A 20,885-nucleotide genomic window follows, 5' to 3' on the forward strand; every position below is an offset into this window, starting at 1 on the left:
CTGGAGGATATCATGAAAGAAAAACAACAAAACAAAGCAACATGTCCTTACAACAGCCAAACATGTGATAGTATGACTATGTGCAATACAAAAAACATTATATATAGTTTTCTAAACACTTACTATCCTTTTAAAAATTTAGTTCTGAAATGTACAAATATATTGGTTTATATATATATATATATATATATATATATATATATATATATATTAGGGTGCACTGCTTTTCGTTACATCGATGCTGGCTTATTATTGTGTTTAATATTATTTACATTATTATTATAATTGTTATTACATGTTTTTTTTTGTGGTTGTGGTGAAAGAAGTGTCGACTTAAGTGTGTCTGGGGTTTGAAAGTAACGAGCTGAGTGCCTTTCTAACTGAATATCAGAGTGCGTGATGCCACTCGACGACGAGCGTGGGGGTGTGGATGATTCGAAGGTAGGCTCTTCTCCTGCTGCAGCCAGGCTGGCCCTGAGTGTAGAGGAGAGGAGTCAGAAGTGTTTCTGTTTCAGAGAGAGAGATGGAATCGAGTTAGGAGATGAAGAGCAGGGAGGAAAGTTGGCTTCGGGAAATTCAGAGGAAACAAAGAATATGAATATGAATAGCTTTCTCTATTTACAACTTCAACAAAGAGTTAGTGTTTTGGTACACGTTCTTTTATTTATCCAAAATGACCACAAGTTCAAGTGTTTGTGTGTATAACTCTGTACTTTTTACTACAGACCAGTGCCATGTTGTGTGTTGGACTGCTGCTCATCAGATGACGCTAACATCCAGTACATTCTTGCTTACAGACAATCAGCCAGCAATTCTGCCGAATTGAACTGTTTGGTAAATTAATCCCAAACTTTCCAGGAGTATTCTAAATTTCTCTCGATGACTGGGGACGCTGAAGAGGTCACAGCTTTCGAGCGATTCTGTGTGGATAAGATTTGTTACAGTTGATTTTTGTTGTTTTGCATTTTTTCCCTGTAAACGTGCCTTAACTAACACGAGCAACACAATGTTAAACGACTGCCTTCTTACTTTGGTCATAATTTTCAGAGACTTCTTATACCTGTTGTTATTCTTGATTGGGGGAAGGCAACAGAGCGTGCTCTATTTCACATCAGCACTTGCTGTGCTTACACACGACAGTCACTCTTTAATTTAGAATGAGCAGATCAGATTTTCAACTAAAAGTCAACAATCAACAGTGCAATATTACTGCAATATTATTAAAAAAATTAAAAAAAAATAGCAGTAATGCTGTTTTGCTAATCTAGAGCTTTGTTTATTGTAGATTTTATTTATTAATTTTTTTTAATGAATCAAATTTTAAATTGGAGTGCACGGATGGGTCAAGACCGTCTTTAACCATGATTTAAAAAAACATACAAAGATGACAATTACAAAGTTATTTACAACATGATCATACGCACAGTTTTGACATGTTAAGAATATTACAGTAATGGTCAATACACAGCATTCAGATAGCTTTTTTTCAGTTATTATTTTTTTGTAACTTTTTTAGTTGCTATGCATTGTTTTAGGAAAGGGAAACAGGGTTTTCACCACTGTACAGTGTTACATCTCAGGTGTTGTTTAAACTTCGGAAGCTGCTCCTTGGTTGTTTTTTTTGTTTTTCTTTCTCCAGACCGAAGTGGATAGTTCAAATTTCACATCAGATTTAATCATCTGTTGCATTGTTCAAAACATAGTTTAGCTATTTGTTATGACTGTGTCCAGTGGTGGTTTAAGGTAGAGTAGCAGCATTGTGTGTGTAAACACAGCCAAAGTTTTGTCTGCGAGCTGATAAAATGTGATCCATCACAGATGATGTGGTGATGCATCGCCTCACTGAGATTGTCACTGCTCTGTTGCTGTTTCCCCATTCATTTTGTTCTCTCTCAGCTGGTCCAGACATCTAACACTTCTCTAAATATCATTGACTGCATTGCCAATCCACACTGACCAGGATGAACTGCTCCTTTAACAAGAAAAGATAAAACAAAACAAAAAAAGCTTTATAATTACAGCCATGGCTCTCTGCTGAGTGTGTGAGTGCCACAAAGTGTGTGAGGTGTTTCTTGGATATGTTTCGTTTTTCTGTTTTTAAGGTTTGAGAGTAGTGACTGACAATCTTTGACTGACTTTGTCCTCTATTCTGATTTCTTCTCAAGACTTACTCATGTATCCTTTACATTTTGTGTTTTTACTCTACAAAGTCTTTGCTTGTCTTTAATGTGTGATAAAATTCTGTTACTCTTGAATTTATATTTATACAGATATACATATTTTTTTGTATCTTTTCTCCTTTTTCCCCCTCCCCCGAGTTCCCCTGTGCTAATGTTAAAACATGTCTACACAGTATTATAGATGATGTAATTTGGACAGCTCTCTCTTTTTTTTACATTTATGTATGAACTGAGAATTTGTAAATTCTTTCACTGTCCTTGTGTGTAAAATATATGTATAAATTAAATTAACCAGCTTGGATTCTCGTGAATTACTTTATAAAAGGAACATGACACAGAAGTTCCGTACTGATTGATAGAAACATGAATTCAAAAGTTTGTACAGTTTGACTTTGCTTAAAAAATGTATTAACTCCTGAAACTTAGTTTTTAAACTTGGTAGTTTAAAAGTTAGGGGGTTGATGTTACTTAAAAATAGGATAACATCATTGAAAGTTGCAATATTTTCAACACTTGAAAGAATCCTAATTGCTGTGCCTAACTTACCTACATTCTGACAGATGTTTGAATATAAGGAGCTCTTGCTTAACTCTTGCTTTAAAAATTTGATATGTAACATGTATGTAGCTTCTTACAGTTTGTTGTTATGTTGTTACAAAGAACAGGAGTATTTAGCTTCATGGCCACATATGGGCGAATTTGAGCTCAAGTCGAGTATACTGTCATTACAGGCAGATTATAGATCAGAGGGGAGAGGCAAAAAAAAAGGAACCAACAATGACTGTATTTTACATCTTTCTGATTTCTGTCTAGAAATACAATTCCCACCCGTGAAGTGAACAGCAATGCATTGTATTAATAAAGTAGAGTAATGACTTCACTTTGCTAAGCCTTACAATGGGCCAGTTTGAAACCTTTGGCATAGTGAAGACTACAGCATAAGTGCAATATAAGTGACATTTTAGTATTAATTGTATAATCTACACAATACTGACACTTATATAGCCATAATATAGCATAATCTTTAGGTTATTCTGAAAAATCTGCTATCAAATTGATCAGAAATATGACAGAAATGTAACCGTTATTGCAATAGTAAAGAACAAAAAACTTATTAGTAACTTATAAGTATACGTGTGTACGTTTAAACAAATGTTGATTTAAATTTTAAAAAATATCCAAGAATAACATTCATTTTCAGGTCGATTGTGGATGTATCTACTTCTAATCCATTCCCAACAACACCAATAATAATAATAATAACTGAATATGTTGCTGGCTGCACGAGCCGTCACAGTGGCAACCACAAACTTGTTGTGGTTACCTAACCCGCCGTGTGCACGCGACGGGTAACCAGCGCAGTAATCCCACAATGCAGAGCGCATGGCGCGTCATTGGAGAGGGACGATGATGGCGGCGGTCGGTGCACCAGAAGTGATCACACAGCTGGAAAGCGCTGCCAAAGTTTTAATGGTGAGACATTCACTGCCGGTCTGCGGCCCTGAGAAGGACGGTGAACGTATCTTAACTCAGTCTTGGGTGGAGTTAGGCGGTTGGGGGCTCCGGCGGGGGTCATTTTGGTCCCGGTTGTTGTTTTTTAATGTGTTCAGTTTTTACCGGAGAATGTGAGCGATGCGTGGCGCAGCGCCTGGGTTGTCTCCATCCCGCAGAGAGAAAAAAATAATCCGCTCTTTCTCCAAACATTTCTCCCGCTGTTCCCTGTCGTTCCTATCACAAGGCACCATCACCTTAAAATATTTCTCCGTGTTTGGACGCTTTCCAATGTGGCTCAGTTTTCCACAAACTTCAGCGGTTCGTGTCGGTGCCCTTTCAGCCGTTACATCAAGTTTTTTTTTTGTACTCTGAGCATCTCGGTGCGGTGTACTCGATATCACTGTTGCTAGCTTATCCCGTGCTTCCTCCAACACTCGCTCGCATCAAGTGTTTGACCCTCTGCCCTCCTCTCGTAACAGCTCCCGTTGCTACAAATTAGGCTGAATACTTCAGCTAAGAGCAAGTGGCTAACCATGTGCATGTCATGAGTCGGAGTGCTAGCTGCAGTCTGCTCGTACTTTCTGCCATCTTGTTAGGGTTTAAAACTAAAATCACCCTTTCTGATGTCATGCACAGTTAGGAGAACAATATGTTCTAGCAAACGCACAAGTCCTAAATGTTCATATTTCAGTCAGCAGCAGGTGTCTTCGTGATGTCTGCTTATCAAGCTCCTCTTGTTTTATGGATTCATGTACACACACACACACGCACGGGTCACTTGGCTAAGTACACGTTGCTAGTACCGAGTTGGACTCTCGTTATGCCTTAAGAACTTTTAATTATTCATGGAAAACATTCAGCAAGGTGCTGGAATAATTTCCTTTGGTAAATGTTGATACAAGGAACGACAGATCCATGCTTTCAAATTCTGACCGTACCATCCGAATGTCACAGCAGACTTTTGTTTTCCAATTCTGCTGCTGCTGCTGCTGTAGTCCATCTCCTTCAGGATTTGGTGTGATGTCCATTCAGAGACCTCATTATGAGTTATTGTGACTCTGCTCGACTTCCCTACTCTGACCTCTGACAACAACAAGGCATTTTCATCCAGAGAACTGGGGCTCACTGGATGTTTTGTCTTTTCCGGATCATTCTCTGTGAAACCTAGAGATGGCTGTGTGGGGAAAATGGCAGTAAATCAGCAGTTTCTGAAATACTCAGACCGGCCTGTCTGGCGCCAACAACCATATAACATTCAAAGTAATTTAAATCACCTTTTTTCCTGTCTGATGCATTGTTTCAACTTTAGCAGGTCCTGTTGACCATGGCCTAAGTGCAGCCAAGTTGTTGGCTGATTAGATATTCAGTTTTCCCTAATACTGTCTATATTAACACAGTGTGTGACAGTATGTTAACATTATGCTTATCAGGTTAATTTTTTTGGGACTAGTGCACTCTAGAATAGGAGTGTTATACATGCAGCCAGGGGAACCAGCCTACCGAGTGATCCATGTAGGTCCAATGGATGGCTTTTCTAAATGCGTGCAATGATGCAGCAGTATCTTTGGTTTTTCATTTAAATACAATACTACACCTTGTGAGGTGATGGTAACATTACTACGCAGTGAAACTCAAAAGAAAAATCTTTTGACCCAAAGAATAAAATTCTATTAAGATCCTAGAAATTATTTTTGTTTTGTTTTTAGTTACAAAAACTGAATATGAAGGTTTTGCCCTTTATAAAAGACATAACAGTCATTAAAAAAAAGTTAAGTCTAACACTCTTATCCTAGAAAGCAGAGCCCAGCTGATACTGGGTTTTGTTTTTGGTTTTTTTTGTCTAAATGTCAGGAGTGCAACCACACCTCATACCTTTCCGGTTCTATGACTAAATGCCTACATAATGTTTCTTGTCATTTTTGTGCCTCTCATTGATTCAGGCCTAAAATCAAAGCTTATTTCTCTTCTCTTTTAAAGATGTGTTGTTAGACTAATTGTGGATGTTGTCCCTGCTAATGAAGTGTATGTAATTTCACAAATTTGTTAGCAACTTCCGAGTTGGTTTGAATCCCCCAGTTGGCCGGGGTTTTCTGTGTGGAGACTGGGTATTCCGGCTTCATCCCACAGGTCAAAGACATTCATGCGTGCATGATAGCATAACTGGTGATTCTAAATTGTCTGTAGGTGGAAATGTGAGCGTGAATGATTGCCTGTCTCTCTGCAGTAGACTGGCGACCTGTTTAGGGTGTACCGTGCCTTTCACCCTATAGCAGTTGAGATATGCTTAACATGAAGACACAGCTTGACCCCACAACAGTGGTTGTCTGTGATACTACTCTGCTACATATGCTGCTGAGAATATAAACAGTACATTTCTAACATAGTATGATCTTGATTCTTATTGCTCTGCGTTTTATTTACTACGTGTCATTGTGGCAGCTTTATCTGTTTTACATTTATGTTTTACTATCAAGGGAGATGATAGATTGTATTATATTTTAGTGCATTGTCTGCCATCTGACCATGGTAGTTTATGTGGCTTAAAAAATGAAGTCTGTGTATGTGTACGCGTGTCTGCGCTCTCAGATAAAAAGGCCTTTCTTTCCTCTGCTGCCTTTCGCCGCAGAGCTGCTTTTACTGCAATTAGGTCTGGAATGTGACTTTCCTGCTGAGCTGTATCGTGGCGAGCATGCTCAATAGAAAGTTCTGTGTTGCACTATCTCACTTTTATTTCTGTGTATTTGGAGTTGTAAGATGTTTCATTCTTATGAAGCTTTCTGTCGTTATTTTGTGTGCTTCTGTAAGGTACAAAAACAGTATTTGCTGCCAAGTTTTACGATAGTATTGATTTTTATAACGAGACATTTCCTCTGTACAGTGTACATACTGTACTGTGTACTGTCTCCTATCTTAGTGATGCTTTCTGTCCTCGGGGCATTGCCATTGAGCTGAGTGAGTGGCTGCCAGTCAGGGCTCATCTTTCAGTTCTAATAGCACAGAAGCTGTTAGATGGTGGAATCGATTGACTGATTGATTACATTTAATAACAAAGAGAGAAACAAAAAAACACGACTCAATCCATTTGTGTAGTGTCCTGTCAAATATCTCAAATGTTTGCTATTAGCCATGTAAGTTCATACAGACTAGGATTTATTGATTTTAATATGAAAGTAAAATTAAAATTGGATAAAACAACACTTCACAAATACAAACAATAATCCTAACATCAGGTAGAATACAGATAATCATTCTACCATATTCCCTTTAAAATGTTTATTTCTATCGCATATCTTAGTAGTTTAAAACAATTTGTTTGCCTTTTATTTTCCTGGGCAACAAAACTGTACTTAAGACTTACTTATGCAAGTCTGTCTCTGAAATATTGCCTGAAATAAGGTCTGACCAACACTGCACAGTAACATAGCTGAACAACTTCTCCACCCCTCAGTGTCCTCACACTACTACTACACCCTATTCTGTTGTTTTCTAAGTGATGCAGCTGTCGCCTGTTTACAGCAGGTACTAAACAGCAACCAGGCAACTCACGGGGAACTTGTAAAACAATCCCAGACAAATTACACTGGCTCCCCATTCATTACATAATAAGATTTTATTGATTGCTTTTAAATAACTACATGGGGCGTCTCTCATTTTTATCGCAGAGCTCTTAACCCTTTAATCCTCAGTTTAAAAAAGGTTTTAGAAACCTCCCATACAGACCAGCTTTATTAGAACTAGTGTTGCAAATTTGCAAACCTGGTTTGAAAGCTGATGTAGAAGTAAATATACTTTTTATCAGCACTGTGCTAACAAGTTAAGCCATTCGAAAATTGCCATCTTCTGTTAAAGCTTTGAAAGTGGTATTTAATTCAAAGTCATTCAGTGGAGAAGAGTTGATGTCCTGTTTAGAAGCTGTGTATAAGTGGTTCGACCTCACTTGCAGAAAACTGACTTTGTTTTGTGTTTTACAGGCACCGCCGTCTATGGTCAGCACAGAGCAGAGACAGCATGCTGAACATGTATTCCTCTCCTTCAGGAAGTCCAAGTCCCCCTTTGCCATTTGCAAGCACATCTTGGGTAAGCATTGTATTTAATATTTTAACTTGCATATAGTTTTATAAATATGAGTTTATCTTATAAAGGCTACTCAGTGTCTTCTCCCCTTCATGTCATAAACCTTCACCTGTGGTGTTTGTGGGTATGATCTAGACATTTTAGTGATGTGGTCTGTATGTGGAGTCTCATGTGTACAGAATATTATTGTTGTTTGATCCGTGACTTATGTACTGTATGAAAACATGTGAGCTGTGCAGCTCTGAAAACAAAATATGAGTATTCATTGGCTTTTTGTTACAAACCCCATCAACAGAGATATGTGGACATTGTGTTAACTGTACAGTTTTACTGATTTGAACCTTATGTTTGATTGCTAATGGTACAGAGTCCACTGTAAATTTCGTGGCAATAACAGGTTGAAAAAATTGTCTGTGTTGTCTCATGTTAAAAGAAATCCCCATGTGTAACTGACTACCAGGTAGGGTTAAATGGTTACATAATTGCCTATAGAAAGTGTCTCTCACAAATATGAATGGAGAAAGTTCCCCATTGTGTGAGCAGCTGCATAGTTCAGCAATTAAAATGTACACGTTAAAAAAAATCTAGTCCTGAATAGACGCTGGGATGGCATTGCGTTGAAAGCAAACCTGATTTTGTGGTTAAAGATGACTGTGTGGGCTCAGGATGATGTCGGACAGCACTGTTCACCGATGCATCAGTAACGCAAGTTACATTTTTCATGATATTGGTGGACCTTTATCTATTAACATCCTCCTGAGCTCAGTACAAGGGAGACTGGGCTAAAGATAAATCAAAAACTGAAATTTGAAACTTTCTGAAAATATTTGAGGCTAAAGAGGAGAAACTTGCATCTTGGTCACAGTCAGTCACATGGAAGCAACTTAGGCTACGTTCACACTGCAGGTCTTAATGCTCAATTCTGATTTTTTTTTTTTATCAAATCCGATTTTTTTTGGCTGCTTGTTCACACTACAAATAAAATGTGACAGCAAACGCCCTCTAGTGTGAACGCTCAAAGCGGCCGCATGCGCAGAAGAAGACGTCACACACAACGCGCTCTGTTCAGACCCAGACAAAACAGTATTGTTTGACTGATGGCCTTAATATAAAGACTTGTTTCGGACTTTGTTTCCCAGTTTTGCTTTAAGTTATAAAGTTATTTTGTTATTTACATATGACCTAATAATTATCCTTATGGCTGTTTTAGAGGAGCGGTGCTTCCAAGGATAGTTGCAGATTTCTGTCAGAATCTGCAGATTATAGAGTTCAAAGAAAATGTTCACGTTTCTCCATCGTTGTCTTCCCAACAGTTTCGCTGACATCTACACTGGATGGCCAGGAAGCGTTCACAATGTCTTCAATGTCATTATGTTAAATATTATTATTTAACCCATTATTTTCAACCTTTTTTTTCCCCCACTATCTTTTTCACTTCTAATATTTCTCTTTTGTCCCGTTATTTTTTTTCCCTCTCCAGAGACCAGTAAGGTGGACTATGTGCTTTTCCAGGCAGCCACAGCCATCATGGAGGCTGTCGTGCGGGAGTGGATCCTGCTGGAAAAGACCAGCATCGAGTCACTCCGGGCATTCCTTCTCACCTACGTTTTGCAGAGACCCAAGTAAGAAACAATAATAAATGCATTACAAAACCTTTGTGGTTTACTATATTATTAAATATGTAGAGCTTTTACAGACCTCACTACAAAAATGCCAGTAGAACTTAATGTTTTGGATGCGGGAAAAATAAATCAGAATGCCTTCCTGTTCCTTCTAGTCTGCAGAAGTATGTGCGTGAGCAGATCCTGCTAGCTGTGGCGGTCATCGTGAAGAGAGGCTCGCTGGACAAAAGCATCAACTGCAAAAGCATCTTACTCGAGGTCGGACAGCTCATCAGCAGCGGGAACCCTGCAGTGGTGAGAGAGACGCAGCTGAATAATACATGAGTAGCTCTCCGTGGCCTAAAGAGTACGTGTTGTTAGTTACAATGTACACAAAATCAGTCATCATCATCAGGTTAAGCAAGAGAGGGAAAAAGGTTTTTGTCTTTGTTCGTTTATTTTTAAATATGAGGATTTTTAGGTTTCATTCATCATACATTTGCACAGATAAATTGAAAAGAAACAACAGTTGAGACATTATGGCTCCAAGACTTCACATTTATACACTGTCAGAATAATTGAGTAATTGCCCAAAAAGATGGGAGAAGTTATCCAGACTTTGCAAATGTGCACAATTAATGGAAAGTATTGAGTAACTTCTTGTTAGTAAAACTGGATTAAAGCTTTGATTCGTATCTGTTATATTTGGGGCTTGGTGAGCCTCACTGGCTCCCTGGTTCAGATCTGGCTCAGATTACAACGCAGTTGGAAAACAAAAAAAGAGAGAAAGAAATGGCACAAAGGCTATGTTGAGAAAGCAGCTTCAGGCATGTTCTTGCGGTTAAAAGAAAGGACATCGAGGACCTGTGCTTTGATTATTATGAGAGAAAAAAGGGAAAAAAAACATACCAGGGTATAAAATTAATGCCAGAGTACTTGTGCGCCTTACCACATTTGCTCATTAAATGCAAAATAATTGTCTCCCATATGTAAAAAATATTAGGTGTGAATGTGAGTGTGAATGGTTGTCTGTCCCTATGTGTTAGCCCTGCGACAGACTGGCGACCTGTCTAGGGTGTACCCCGCCTTTCGCCCTATGACAGTTGGGATAGGCTCCAGCGCCCCCCGCGCGACCCTGAAAAGGATAAGCGGAAGCGAATGGATGGATGAATGGATGGATGTAAAAAATATAATCATATGACTTCAGCATGCTGCTCTGAAAAGAAATCCTAATCCAGTAGGTGGCACTACTTCATTTGTTTCTCATACGAGAAGGCAACTATGTTGTGTAAATGGCTAAAAGTGCTTTTTCCCCCCCCCTACAAATCAGACTGAATTTTACTGATCATGCACAAAATTATTTGTTGTTGTTTGGACTGAAATCCCCCAAATGGTCACCTTCTGATGACACCATGTTCCCCCAGTCTTTTGAATCTGGCCCTAAAGCCCTTTTTTGGTTATGACGTCTTCGTCAGACGTTGAAGTTGAACACTGTAAAATGTCAATAAAAACTGAATCTAATAAACCAATATTTTATTCACAAGGGAGCACAAAATAAGGATGGGACAGGACCATGTTTCTCACTGTGTAGCAACAACATTGTGTAGCAGCAACATTGTGTAAACATCTGGGAACTGACCCACTGCTGGACCTCTGGGAGAAGAATGCTGTCCCATTCTTGCCAGATAAAGGATTGTAGCTGTTCACAGTCCTGGGTCTTTGATGTATTTTTCATTGAATTATGTACCAAATTGTTTTTATAATTGGTAAAAGGTCTGCACAGGCCACTTCAGCGGCTGAACTCTTCCACTGTGAAGCCATGCTCTTGTTATAGATGCAGTATGTGGTTTAGGAAATATTCAAGGCCTTCCCTGAAAAAGGCCTCATCTCAATGGGAGCATATGCTCCAAAGATCACAGGCATCGAGTGTCGATATTTGGCCTTGTCCTTTGCACGCAGAGATTTCTCCAGATTTTTGGAATCTTTTAATATTATCTTCACAAGTTTACCTCAAGGACTTTCTTTCATAAACTATTCCACTGTTTGTAGTGGGAGTTTTTTGCAGACTGGTAAACCTTTACCTCTGAGACACTCCTTAAGATTCTCTTTTTATACCTAATCATGTTATTGACCTGTTGCCAGTTTACCTAATTAGCTGCCAAATAATCCCCCAGCTATTTCTCTTTGGTACCACTTTTGCTGCCCAATTCCAACTTTTTTGAGAGCTTTTGTTACCATCAAATTCGAAATGAGTTAATATTTTTCTTAATGATAGATTTTCTCTGTTTAATAATTTTCTGTGCTCTATTGTGAATAAAAGGTGAGCTTATGAGAATTGCAAATCATTGCTGTTTTTATTTACATTTTTACAGCATCCTAAATTTTTTTTAATTGAAATTTGTGCAGTGTTTTAAATATTGAATTTCAAAATCAATAATTAGTTGTTGAGACATATTAATCAAGCAACTCTTATTCAGATTCTTTTTTCTTTTTTTTTTTTAAATCATTGTTTATCTTTTGGATGAACAAGAAATTTAAGGATATAATGGGTTGATTTGTCCTTTTTATATCCAGTGATGACTGGATATCTTGCTGGTCCATAGACAAGCTCATACAAAAGGGAAAAAAAATGTTTTCTAATTTTTTGTTTTCTCTGCTGTCCAGTTAGTGCTCCTGTTACCAACCACAACTTGTTTTTGTTTCGCTTCTTCTCCGATTTGTGTATAGCGGGACATTCATCAATAGCACGCTCTAAAACATATACACTTACGGATGTTTTTCACTGTTAAAGTTGCAGTTGCTCATAATAAACATGTCCTCAGTTTTAAACAATGAGATCAGTGTGTATACATGTAATTCCTGTAAACCAAAGCTCAGGCTTCAGATAGGATGCTGCGCTTTGGCTGTCGGCAAAGCTTCTCCAACCACTTCTAAAATCTTTTGTTTGAAAAGTGCAGCCAATCAGAACACAGGTGCTTTATTTGGAGCGGTGAGCTGCATTAAGAATAAGGAAACTGTAAATCATGTAAAGTTACTCTAATAGACTCCAAGAATAAAAAAGTGCAGATGGGGATAACTGTAACATGCGCCCTTTAATCATCTGTGTTTGCAGTTAGCAGACGGTCTTTTCACGTGAGGCCTCAAGAGGTTTCCTTCTTTCCGGCTTGTGACAAATAATCTTCGAAAAAGATGGATGTTAGTGTAACTTTTTATGTAACCATTGACCTCCACAATCACACAATCATTCTCTTCTGCAGCAAACGCTGGCCTGCTCCATCCTGACCGCTCTGCTCAGTGAGTTCTCCAGCTCCAGTAAGACCAGCAGCATCGGCCTCAGCATGGAGTTCCACGGTAACTGCAAGCGACTGTTCCAGGTTTGTCCCCCGCTGTCCCACCTGTCCTCTACGCTCTCCTGACGTATTTTATTTATTTATTTATTTATTTATTTATTGCTCTTTAACTCATGCATCCATCTGTTCTTCCATCCACTTCTTCTAGGAGGACGGCCTCCGCCAGATCTTCATGATGACCATGGAGGTGCTGCAGGAGTTCAGCCGCCGAGAAAACCTCAATGCCCAGATGTCTTCTGTCTTCCAGCGCTACTTGGCTTTGGCCAATCACGTCCTCAGCTGGAACTTCCTGCCTCCCAATTATATCCTTTCTTTCTAAGAGACCAAGAGGTTTGATGCGAGGCTGGAAAGTCCACAATCAAAAAATTAAATTTTTAAGTCTTGACACATGAAGGTCAGGAGGACAAAAACAGGCCCATCCAGCTACACTATTGAGCTTACAGTCAAACTACACTCTTTGTTTTGTCTTTGGTAACCTCGTTACATGTTTGATAGGATAGAGTAATAAGGTCTAGGAAGTCATATTTGTAGTGTTGATCATCACTTCAGCTGGTTATGATAATATTTAACATTTTATGTCAGTTTATGAGCTGAAATCTGAAAACATTGTTAGACGCAACTTGAGTGCAAGAGTTTTGGCAATAACTGCGAAAGTTAAACAGTATTACGATGTTATATATATAAAAAGTGTGCGTTTACGTGGTTGTCTGCTTTGTTTTTTGCAGACCTTCCCTCTTTTATTTTATTTACCCAAATATTTTTAGTCGACTTTGTTTGTAAGCATCCTTTTTCTGAAGGTTATGGGTTTTAGGAGGAGACTGAGGGGAATGTCCTCATAAGTGTAGGTTTTTATTTGTGTGTACTTCTATGTGTTTTTAGTGTAAATAGAGCCTCACTATGGCCACCCTAATTGGTATTAGTTTGTGACTATGCTGGTATGCATTGGCCAGGAATTCATATCAGTCTATCAGTTTTGCTTTGTTGTTCATCTCTTTTGCACACATCCGTGTTATCTTTGCAGTTGGCTGCATTGTTGAGTCGACTTAGCCACTTAGAGTGTGTGTGTGCATGTGTGTGTGTCTTAGTGTGTGCGCAGCCATGCTCATTAAAGTCTAAATCCCAACTGCTTGGCATCCTCTCTGCCTGTCTGAGGGGATCTGGAGTGGCGCTTGCTGCCAGCCAGGGCAGTGTATCATTTTCAAAGAGGTGTCTGTATGTCCATCCCCCGTATCATTCCAATACACCACCACCCCCGGCTCAGCTTGTCGAGGCTCCCCTTGGTATGCCCAGCTCGCTCGAAGCAATACGCGTGCGCTCTCAACGATACACTTTTAAGTCTTCTGTTTGTGCGAGCACAGTCAATTTTTAGACAACAGTTGAATTTGAATTTAGTGTCGGGTGTCTATACGAAGCCTCCAGAGCAGTTGCTGTACGTGTGAGGGACCTATTAGGTCGAGATAATGTGACTGGGAGCTTACAACTAATAGAAAATAACTGATGATTAAATATAAATTCCATTGTGTAATTAGAAGTCTAGATTGCTTGCAGTGCACATACCAGGCTTCTGCATCTGTTACGTGTAATAGCAGGATAAACTGACAATTGCTGGACCACAGCGTAGCATGACCACATTCAGTACAGGCATGTTAACAATAAGACTGCTTATGCTAGCACTCATATTGTTAGCTACACTGATCATTTTCTTCCTTAGTTTGGGAAGCTCATAACTTCTTCCACAGCTTATTGCAGGCCCTGATGACTCTTGTCACGGGAGCAGACCATCAGCACGTCAGTGGGCTAAATGTAGATCCAGAAGTGTTGCTGTGTTTACTCTTCTATCAACAAATAGTCTATATTTGTTGTTTGTGCTGGCTGGCTCTCTTCTGTCAACAGGACTAAACCCAAAATACTTAAAGTTTACTATTTACGTTTCATTTGCGACTTGCAGCCCCATGTTTCACAGCTCACTGAGCTCAGCTGGATGTTCCTTCATCAGAAGCTGCGCTTAGGTGGTGTTTTTGTGCAGTGCACTACAATATATCATCTCACGATGGCACATCAGTGTCATCTTATCGGAACAAGAAGCATTCTATCTATATACCATTTTATAGCTTGATACCACGCAAGCCTTCTAACCAGACTCTATTTATAAATGCAAATGTCTTATTTTTTTAACTAGATTTCCAGATGATATTATATTATATATATTTATTCATCTTCGCACACCCTGACTTTAATAGAATTTTAATCTTTTGTTTATTCAGAAGAGGTGAATCTTGAAAATTGTACAGTCAATCCTATGAGCCTGTACATTGCACATGACAAATGTAATCACTTTTATAGTTGATATTTTAATGTGTAATGTTATTTTAAATTGAACTGCAACCATAAGAGCAGGTAGTGCTTCAGTTAGCTTGAATGACTGAGAAGCAAAGATAACTGCATCATTTATATTTAAATCGCTGTATAAGCTGGATGCAAATAGAGCTGTAGTTCTCTGGTTTCTTGATGTTGAGTTGTCATAAATGTTCAGTGGACTGTCTTCGGCCATAAAAATAACATTTAAATTCTTAATTCAAGTGGTATTCTCCTTGATGTCCATGTGAGCGTATGTGACGTCTTCAAGTGTCTGTTGTTGAAAAGGGGAACAGATTGATGAAGACCACTGGGAGGCCCGGATAAGTGCGGTCGCCTGTCTGCAAGTGTCACAACACGCCTGTGCTGCTGCGTGGCGACGAACGTATGCCAGTGTGGTTATCAGGGGGCCTCTCGTTAATTGCATGGCTGACAGCAACTACCTTTCACACGAACACACACACACAAGCGCGCACGCATTTCTCTCCTAGTTCAAAAGAGCCTTTTTAAAAAGCCTCCCTCCCTCAGATGAACCGAGCGGCATGCATGTCATCTGTCCTCGCCGCCGTCTGAAGCTCAGCCCTTTGGCTCTGGTGTCATCTGGTGGAGACACGCTCCCCAGGCATTGGTAGGACACTGTCACTCCACACTGAGCTTGACTCTTGCCAGGGCCGCATTCGAGCCTTGAGGCTGTGGCGGCAGTCAGGTGCTGTAAATGGCTGTCTGAGCTAACAGATGGATAAGCCTCCATCCCTGCGTGTTTGTTTTATGTAGATTTTTTTCCCTTATGATTTGGTTGTCTCTGCAATCAGTCTAAGTTAGTCTTTTCTCTGTAGCGGTTCATACTTTTATTTTTTTACCCATCTGTTTTTTTCCTCAGTCAAGAGGAATGTGTAGATTTCACGGCGTATCAGCTCCCTGAATGTCAAGTTGTTTCAAGTTAAAGCACGGCTTTCTGTGCCTCTGCCACTGAGACGGTGTCTAAATTGCGATGTCACTTGGCCTGTTTACTAGGGGTGCAACGATACACAAAATTCTCGGTTCGGTTCGATACTTTGGTGTCACGGTTCGATGTTTTTTCGATACAAAAAAATGTTCATGCTTTTTTAATTTGTCATTTATTAAAATTATAAATATATATTTTAACTCAAAAGTACAGTTTTTAAATTTAATGTTGCTGAAACAACAAAGTAATAAAATAATAAATCTATCTGATCGAGAAATCACTCATCTTTGGAAAAGAGTTTATTACAGAGAAATGGCTCTTTCCAAAATAAAAGCTATACTATACGCTTCTTCTGGGCTATATTCTCAGCAGCATATTAAACATATCAGGTCCCCATAAGGAGAATCATGTGCTAACGGCTGTCTAAATGACTCGGGTAAAGTTTGTAGCATGCGTGCTTGTTGTTTTTGTCTGCTTCCACTTGTCTTTGCACTCGGATGCTGTCGGAGTAAATGCGCAGTCATATTCATTGTGTTCCCACTAGTGGCGTTAACGTCATTTCAACGAGATTAACGCTGACAGCACAACGCGGCAAATCTCCGTTAACGAGCTACCGCGGATCGCCCGTCCGTGGGGCTGGATGGCGTCAACACGTTAACGAGCTAACTGCGCTAACACACTAGCTCCCACCCATGTAATTGAGCATTGCGTGGCACATCCAACATACTGTTTTACTTTAGTCCAAGACGCGCTTACCTTCAGGGTCATACGTCACATGAAAACCAAAATAATTCCAAACGCCAGATCTGAATGAGGGTGGGGGAGGTTCAATTTGCTATGTTGCAAGGAGAGCTTAACTTCTGTCTCGCTAGCTTGCCCTGCGCTCAGTGAATCTGCGTTCGACTACTCCGCCTAGGCTGCACTGTCGAGCGCAGATCCACTGAGCTCTCAACACAGACAGCATCGTCAGAAGGAAAGTTGATAAAATAAATTAAAAATGTTGTATTGTTCGATACATATGCGTACCGAACCGAAAGCACTGTATCGAACGGTTCAATATCGATATGAGCATCGTTGCACCCCTACTGTTTACACGTTTGTGAAGCTTAATAAAACTGGCATTAACTTCTCTGAGAAATAATTGCCCCCAGCTGCCTGAATAGGAGTTATTCTTGTACTGAAGAGACAGTCGTCTCTGCGTGGCTCGCTATTTTCTCGTCTTTAAGGATCAGTCTGTAGGCATTTTGACCCTCAGGTTAAGGTTAGGATTAGGAGCGTGTAAGCTGATGCTGGATGTTTGCCTTGGCCCTGACCTGTATGGCGAATCTTTAGCGACTACTGTCTAAACACAGGTGGGAGGGAGAATACAGATGCAGCATATGCCGATGGACATTTAGTCAGCTAGTGCATTTTTCAAGGCTGTGAGAGATTTCAAGTATATTCTGTTTCTAATTCTAATCATTTCACTTCTTGCTGTGCGTCATCGATGAAATTAATTAATTAAATTAATATACAACCAACTTTCATAGCCTTGTCCACACAGTATTACTTCCTGATCTTGAAAAAGCAAGCTGACGTTGAGCACAGTGGTGTAATTACTGTGTTACTGCTTTAATCCAGTAGAGGGAGAATTAATGACAACTGCTGTGTAAACTGATGGGGGGGCCAAACAGTAGAGGAATATTGGGGTAAAGAAAGGGAGGGGGTGGCATCGCTGAGGAAGTATTCCTGGACTGTTATTTCACATGGCAAGGCTGCAGGGGAGTCTTAAGACAGGATATATCACTTAAACCCTACCACGTGCCTTAGCATAGCGCTGCGGTCTTCACACAGCCACTGGCAGACTCTCATCCAGTCTTCCTGTGCAGCGGGCCCATCCTTAGTCTGGATCAACAATAATGAATAGAGGATACAGGAGAAGCTTGCTAATCCAGGATCCTCCAGCATCAAGGTTGTCTAGGCTTGCAAAACGTTGATTGCTGAGATGGACTGATTGTTGGCCATTTAAAACAGTCACAAAAATACTGTCATGCTGATTTGCAACGTGCTTTGTCTGCAAGTAGCTACTGTTGTGAAGGAGCTGGAAATGTGAAGCTGAAATAGATGTTGCAAAGGGGCAAAATCAATTTAGTCACAGAGTTGCAGAAACTTGGCATTGGTTAGCCATTTGAAAACCAATCTTTAGTCTGCAGTCAGCAAACTAAAGTGAATCCTCAATACTGGCATTGATTGTTTTATGTTAATAATTGGAGTCTGAGAACATGATCTCAGTGCAAGAAGAGAATAAAGGAAGCAAGAAGAAATTAACACAGAACCCCTTTTACCTTCAGCAGTGCTGTAATTCTTCATTGCAGAGTTTCAACAAGGTGCTGTATAGATTCCTCAGAGATTGTGGTCCACAATGACATGATAGCATTTTACACTTGCTGCAGATGTCTTGGCTGCACATCCTTATCTCCTGTTCCACCACAGTTAAAGGTTGCTCTATTACACTGGGATCTGGTGAATTTAGAGGCCGTTTGAGTGCAATCAGCTCCATTGTCATGTTTAGGAAAACAGTTTAAGATGCTTTGAGCTTTGTGACATGGCACATTATTCTATCAGAAGCAGCCGTCAGAAGATGTGTACACTATGGTTATAAAGGGAGGGTCATGGTCAGCAACAGTACTCTGGTGTGCTGTGGTTTTTAAGCAATGCTCAGTTGGTGCTAAGGGATCCAAAGTGCTCCAAGAAAAATCCCCCACACAATTACACCACCACAAGCACCTTGACCCATTAATACAAGGCAGGATAGATCCATGCTTTCATGTTGTTTACACCAGATTCTGACCCTACCATTTGAATGTTACAACAGAAATCGAGACTCATCAGAGCAGGCAGCGTTTTTCCAGTCTTCTGTTGTCTGATTTTGGTGAGCCAGTGTAGTCTGTAGCCTTACTTTCCTGTTCTTAGCTGACAGGAGTGGCACCTGCTGTGGTTTTCTGTAGTTCTCAAGTCTTTCTATCGGCTTGAGAACTGCTGCTGACTGAATATTTTTCCCTTTTCATACAATTCTGTGTAAACACTCGGATCGTTGTGTGGGAAAATCCCAGCAGATCAACAATTTCAGAAAAACTCAGACCAACCCGACTGGCACAAACAACCGTGCCACATTCAAAGTCACTTAAAATACCTTTCTTCACCGTTCTGCTGCTCACCTTGAACTCCAGTCGGTTGTCTTGACCATGTCTGTGTACTTACGCAATGAATTGCTGCCATGTTATTGACTGGTTTAGCTATTTGCATTTAAAAAAAAAAGAAGACAAAACAAAACTCACTGGCATCGTCCTTTTTTGCGTCCCCCAATTTATTTTGTGAATAAATTGCTTTGCTTGTTCAATTGAAACAGAAAAAGACTGATGCATGCTTCTTTTTATTGTGTTACAACCTGAAACATCTTACAGAGCGTTCATAAAATTCAGGATCCCACCAATTTCATATAAGAAGAGTTTAGTTTTAGCATTAGTTGCCAACAGTGTTATTTAAAAACATTTTTTAGGCTTTCATGGAGGCACAGCAAGAAATGACACAAAACAAAATGTAATAACTTTTCTGACACTTGAACTTCTTATCTAGAATGATGAAGTCAGATTTGTCCTTGGCTACTGTTGAAATATTGGTAAATGTAAATAGACCCTCGGTCTGTTAACGCTTGTTTTTTTTATTCTAGAAATCTGTAAAGGAGCTGACAACGTACCATTAGTGTTCATATTATTAAATTTATAGTTTGTTCACTTTGAGTAGCATGTGGTAACAAAATCATCAAACCAGATTTGGCGTTGAAACATTGTGTTGTTTGGACTTGTAGTGCACATAATTCAGCTGCTCAGTACGCCATGAAAGGAATCTGCCCACATTTGCTCCGTTTGAGTCGTGCGGTTGCTTTTTTGCTCAGCAGTGTGCATTGAATTATAGCTCACGAAGCGAAAGAGGATGGTTTTTAACTGCAGCTGTGTTCCTTCACGTTTCGAAGAGGGGAGCGCTGCTTTGATGCACAATACCTGGGCTGAGGTAGTGTGCATCCACGAGTGCTGAACAGCCAGCTGTTTCTGATTTATTAGTGTTTCTTTGTTGGCTGGAGTTAATGAAGGTGTTACAAAGTTGGTTTGAATGTCTGTATGATGGCACCTTTGGAAGCTACATGTGAGAGCTCTGGGTGTTCAAATCTCTTCATTTGTATTTGATTTAAACTCTTGTGGTCAGTGGTTTACTGTGTGTGTGCGTGCGTCTGTCAGTACATCTTATCTCTGCAGTGGGAAAACTGACATGTCACTCTGGTTATTCCTGAACCTGCTGGAACAGTTCATATAGTAGCAGGTGATGTCTTTTAAAAACCCACCAAACCACAGCCACATGTCCTAGTCACTCCATGTATATTACTCATCCTGGAGGCACGTACGCTACACACACGCACGCAAACGCACACTCAACCACACCATCTTTTTTTTTTTCCCCTCTTGTTTTTAAAAGAGCCGTTGAAGTTGTAAATTCACTCGTCAGCTCAGCAAGCTCCTCTGTTTATAAGCAGTGAACGTGAAGTGCGTGAGCAGTTAGTGAGAAGTGGGTATTCAAACTGTAACTTTGAAGTCATGTAACTGCTTTAGAAAAGTACATAAATGTTTTAATCGTATTTAAGTGAGGAAATAAAAAATTGTCCGTAGTTTCTTTTACACAAAGGACATATTGGGTGTACCGCATCTATAAGTAAACCCAGAGAGCATGCACGAGCCATGCCATACTAATAGCCAGTGCTTAACGGTCATAAATTACATTAGTTATTACAAATATATAAAAAATGTAATGTCATTATATTCACCTACAAATACTTAAAGGTAGGTAAAGTGCA

At 39.7% G+C, this 20,885-nt stretch overlaps 1 protein-coding gene across 2 annotated transcripts in view; it reads left to right on the plus strand.

The window, feature by feature from the left end:
• Positions 1–229: 229 nt before the first annotated feature.
• The window catches only part of xpo4 (exportin 4), a 57,344-nt gene continuing 36,688 nt past the window's right edge, over positions 230–20,885 (plus strand). For both annotated transcript variants that reach the window (XR_001336700.2, XM_014336883.2), the window contains exons 1-6: positions 230–3,653; positions 7,646–7,751; positions 9,229–9,370; positions 9,526–9,664; positions 12,607–12,723; positions 12,848–13,001. Coding sequence is in view for 1 of the 2 variants with exons in the window: in XM_014336883.2 (XP_014192369.1) it covers positions 3,564–3,653; positions 7,646–7,751; positions 9,229–9,370; positions 9,526–9,664; positions 12,607–12,723; positions 12,848–13,001 (748 nt within the window). In the remaining variant the exon portion in view is untranslated. The remainder of the gene's footprint in view (positions 3,654–7,645; positions 7,752–9,228; positions 9,371–9,525; positions 9,665–12,606; positions 12,724–12,847; positions 13,002–20,885) is intronic.

Source organism: Haplochromis burtoni, unplaced genomic scaffold (genome assembly GCF_018398535.1).
Source record: "Haplochromis burtoni strain Fernald_Lab_line unplaced genomic scaffold, NCSU_Asbu1 Contig_154, whole genome shotgun sequence".
Taxonomy (NCBI): Eukaryota; Metazoa; Chordata; class Actinopteri; order Cichliformes; family Cichlidae; genus Haplochromis; species Haplochromis burtoni.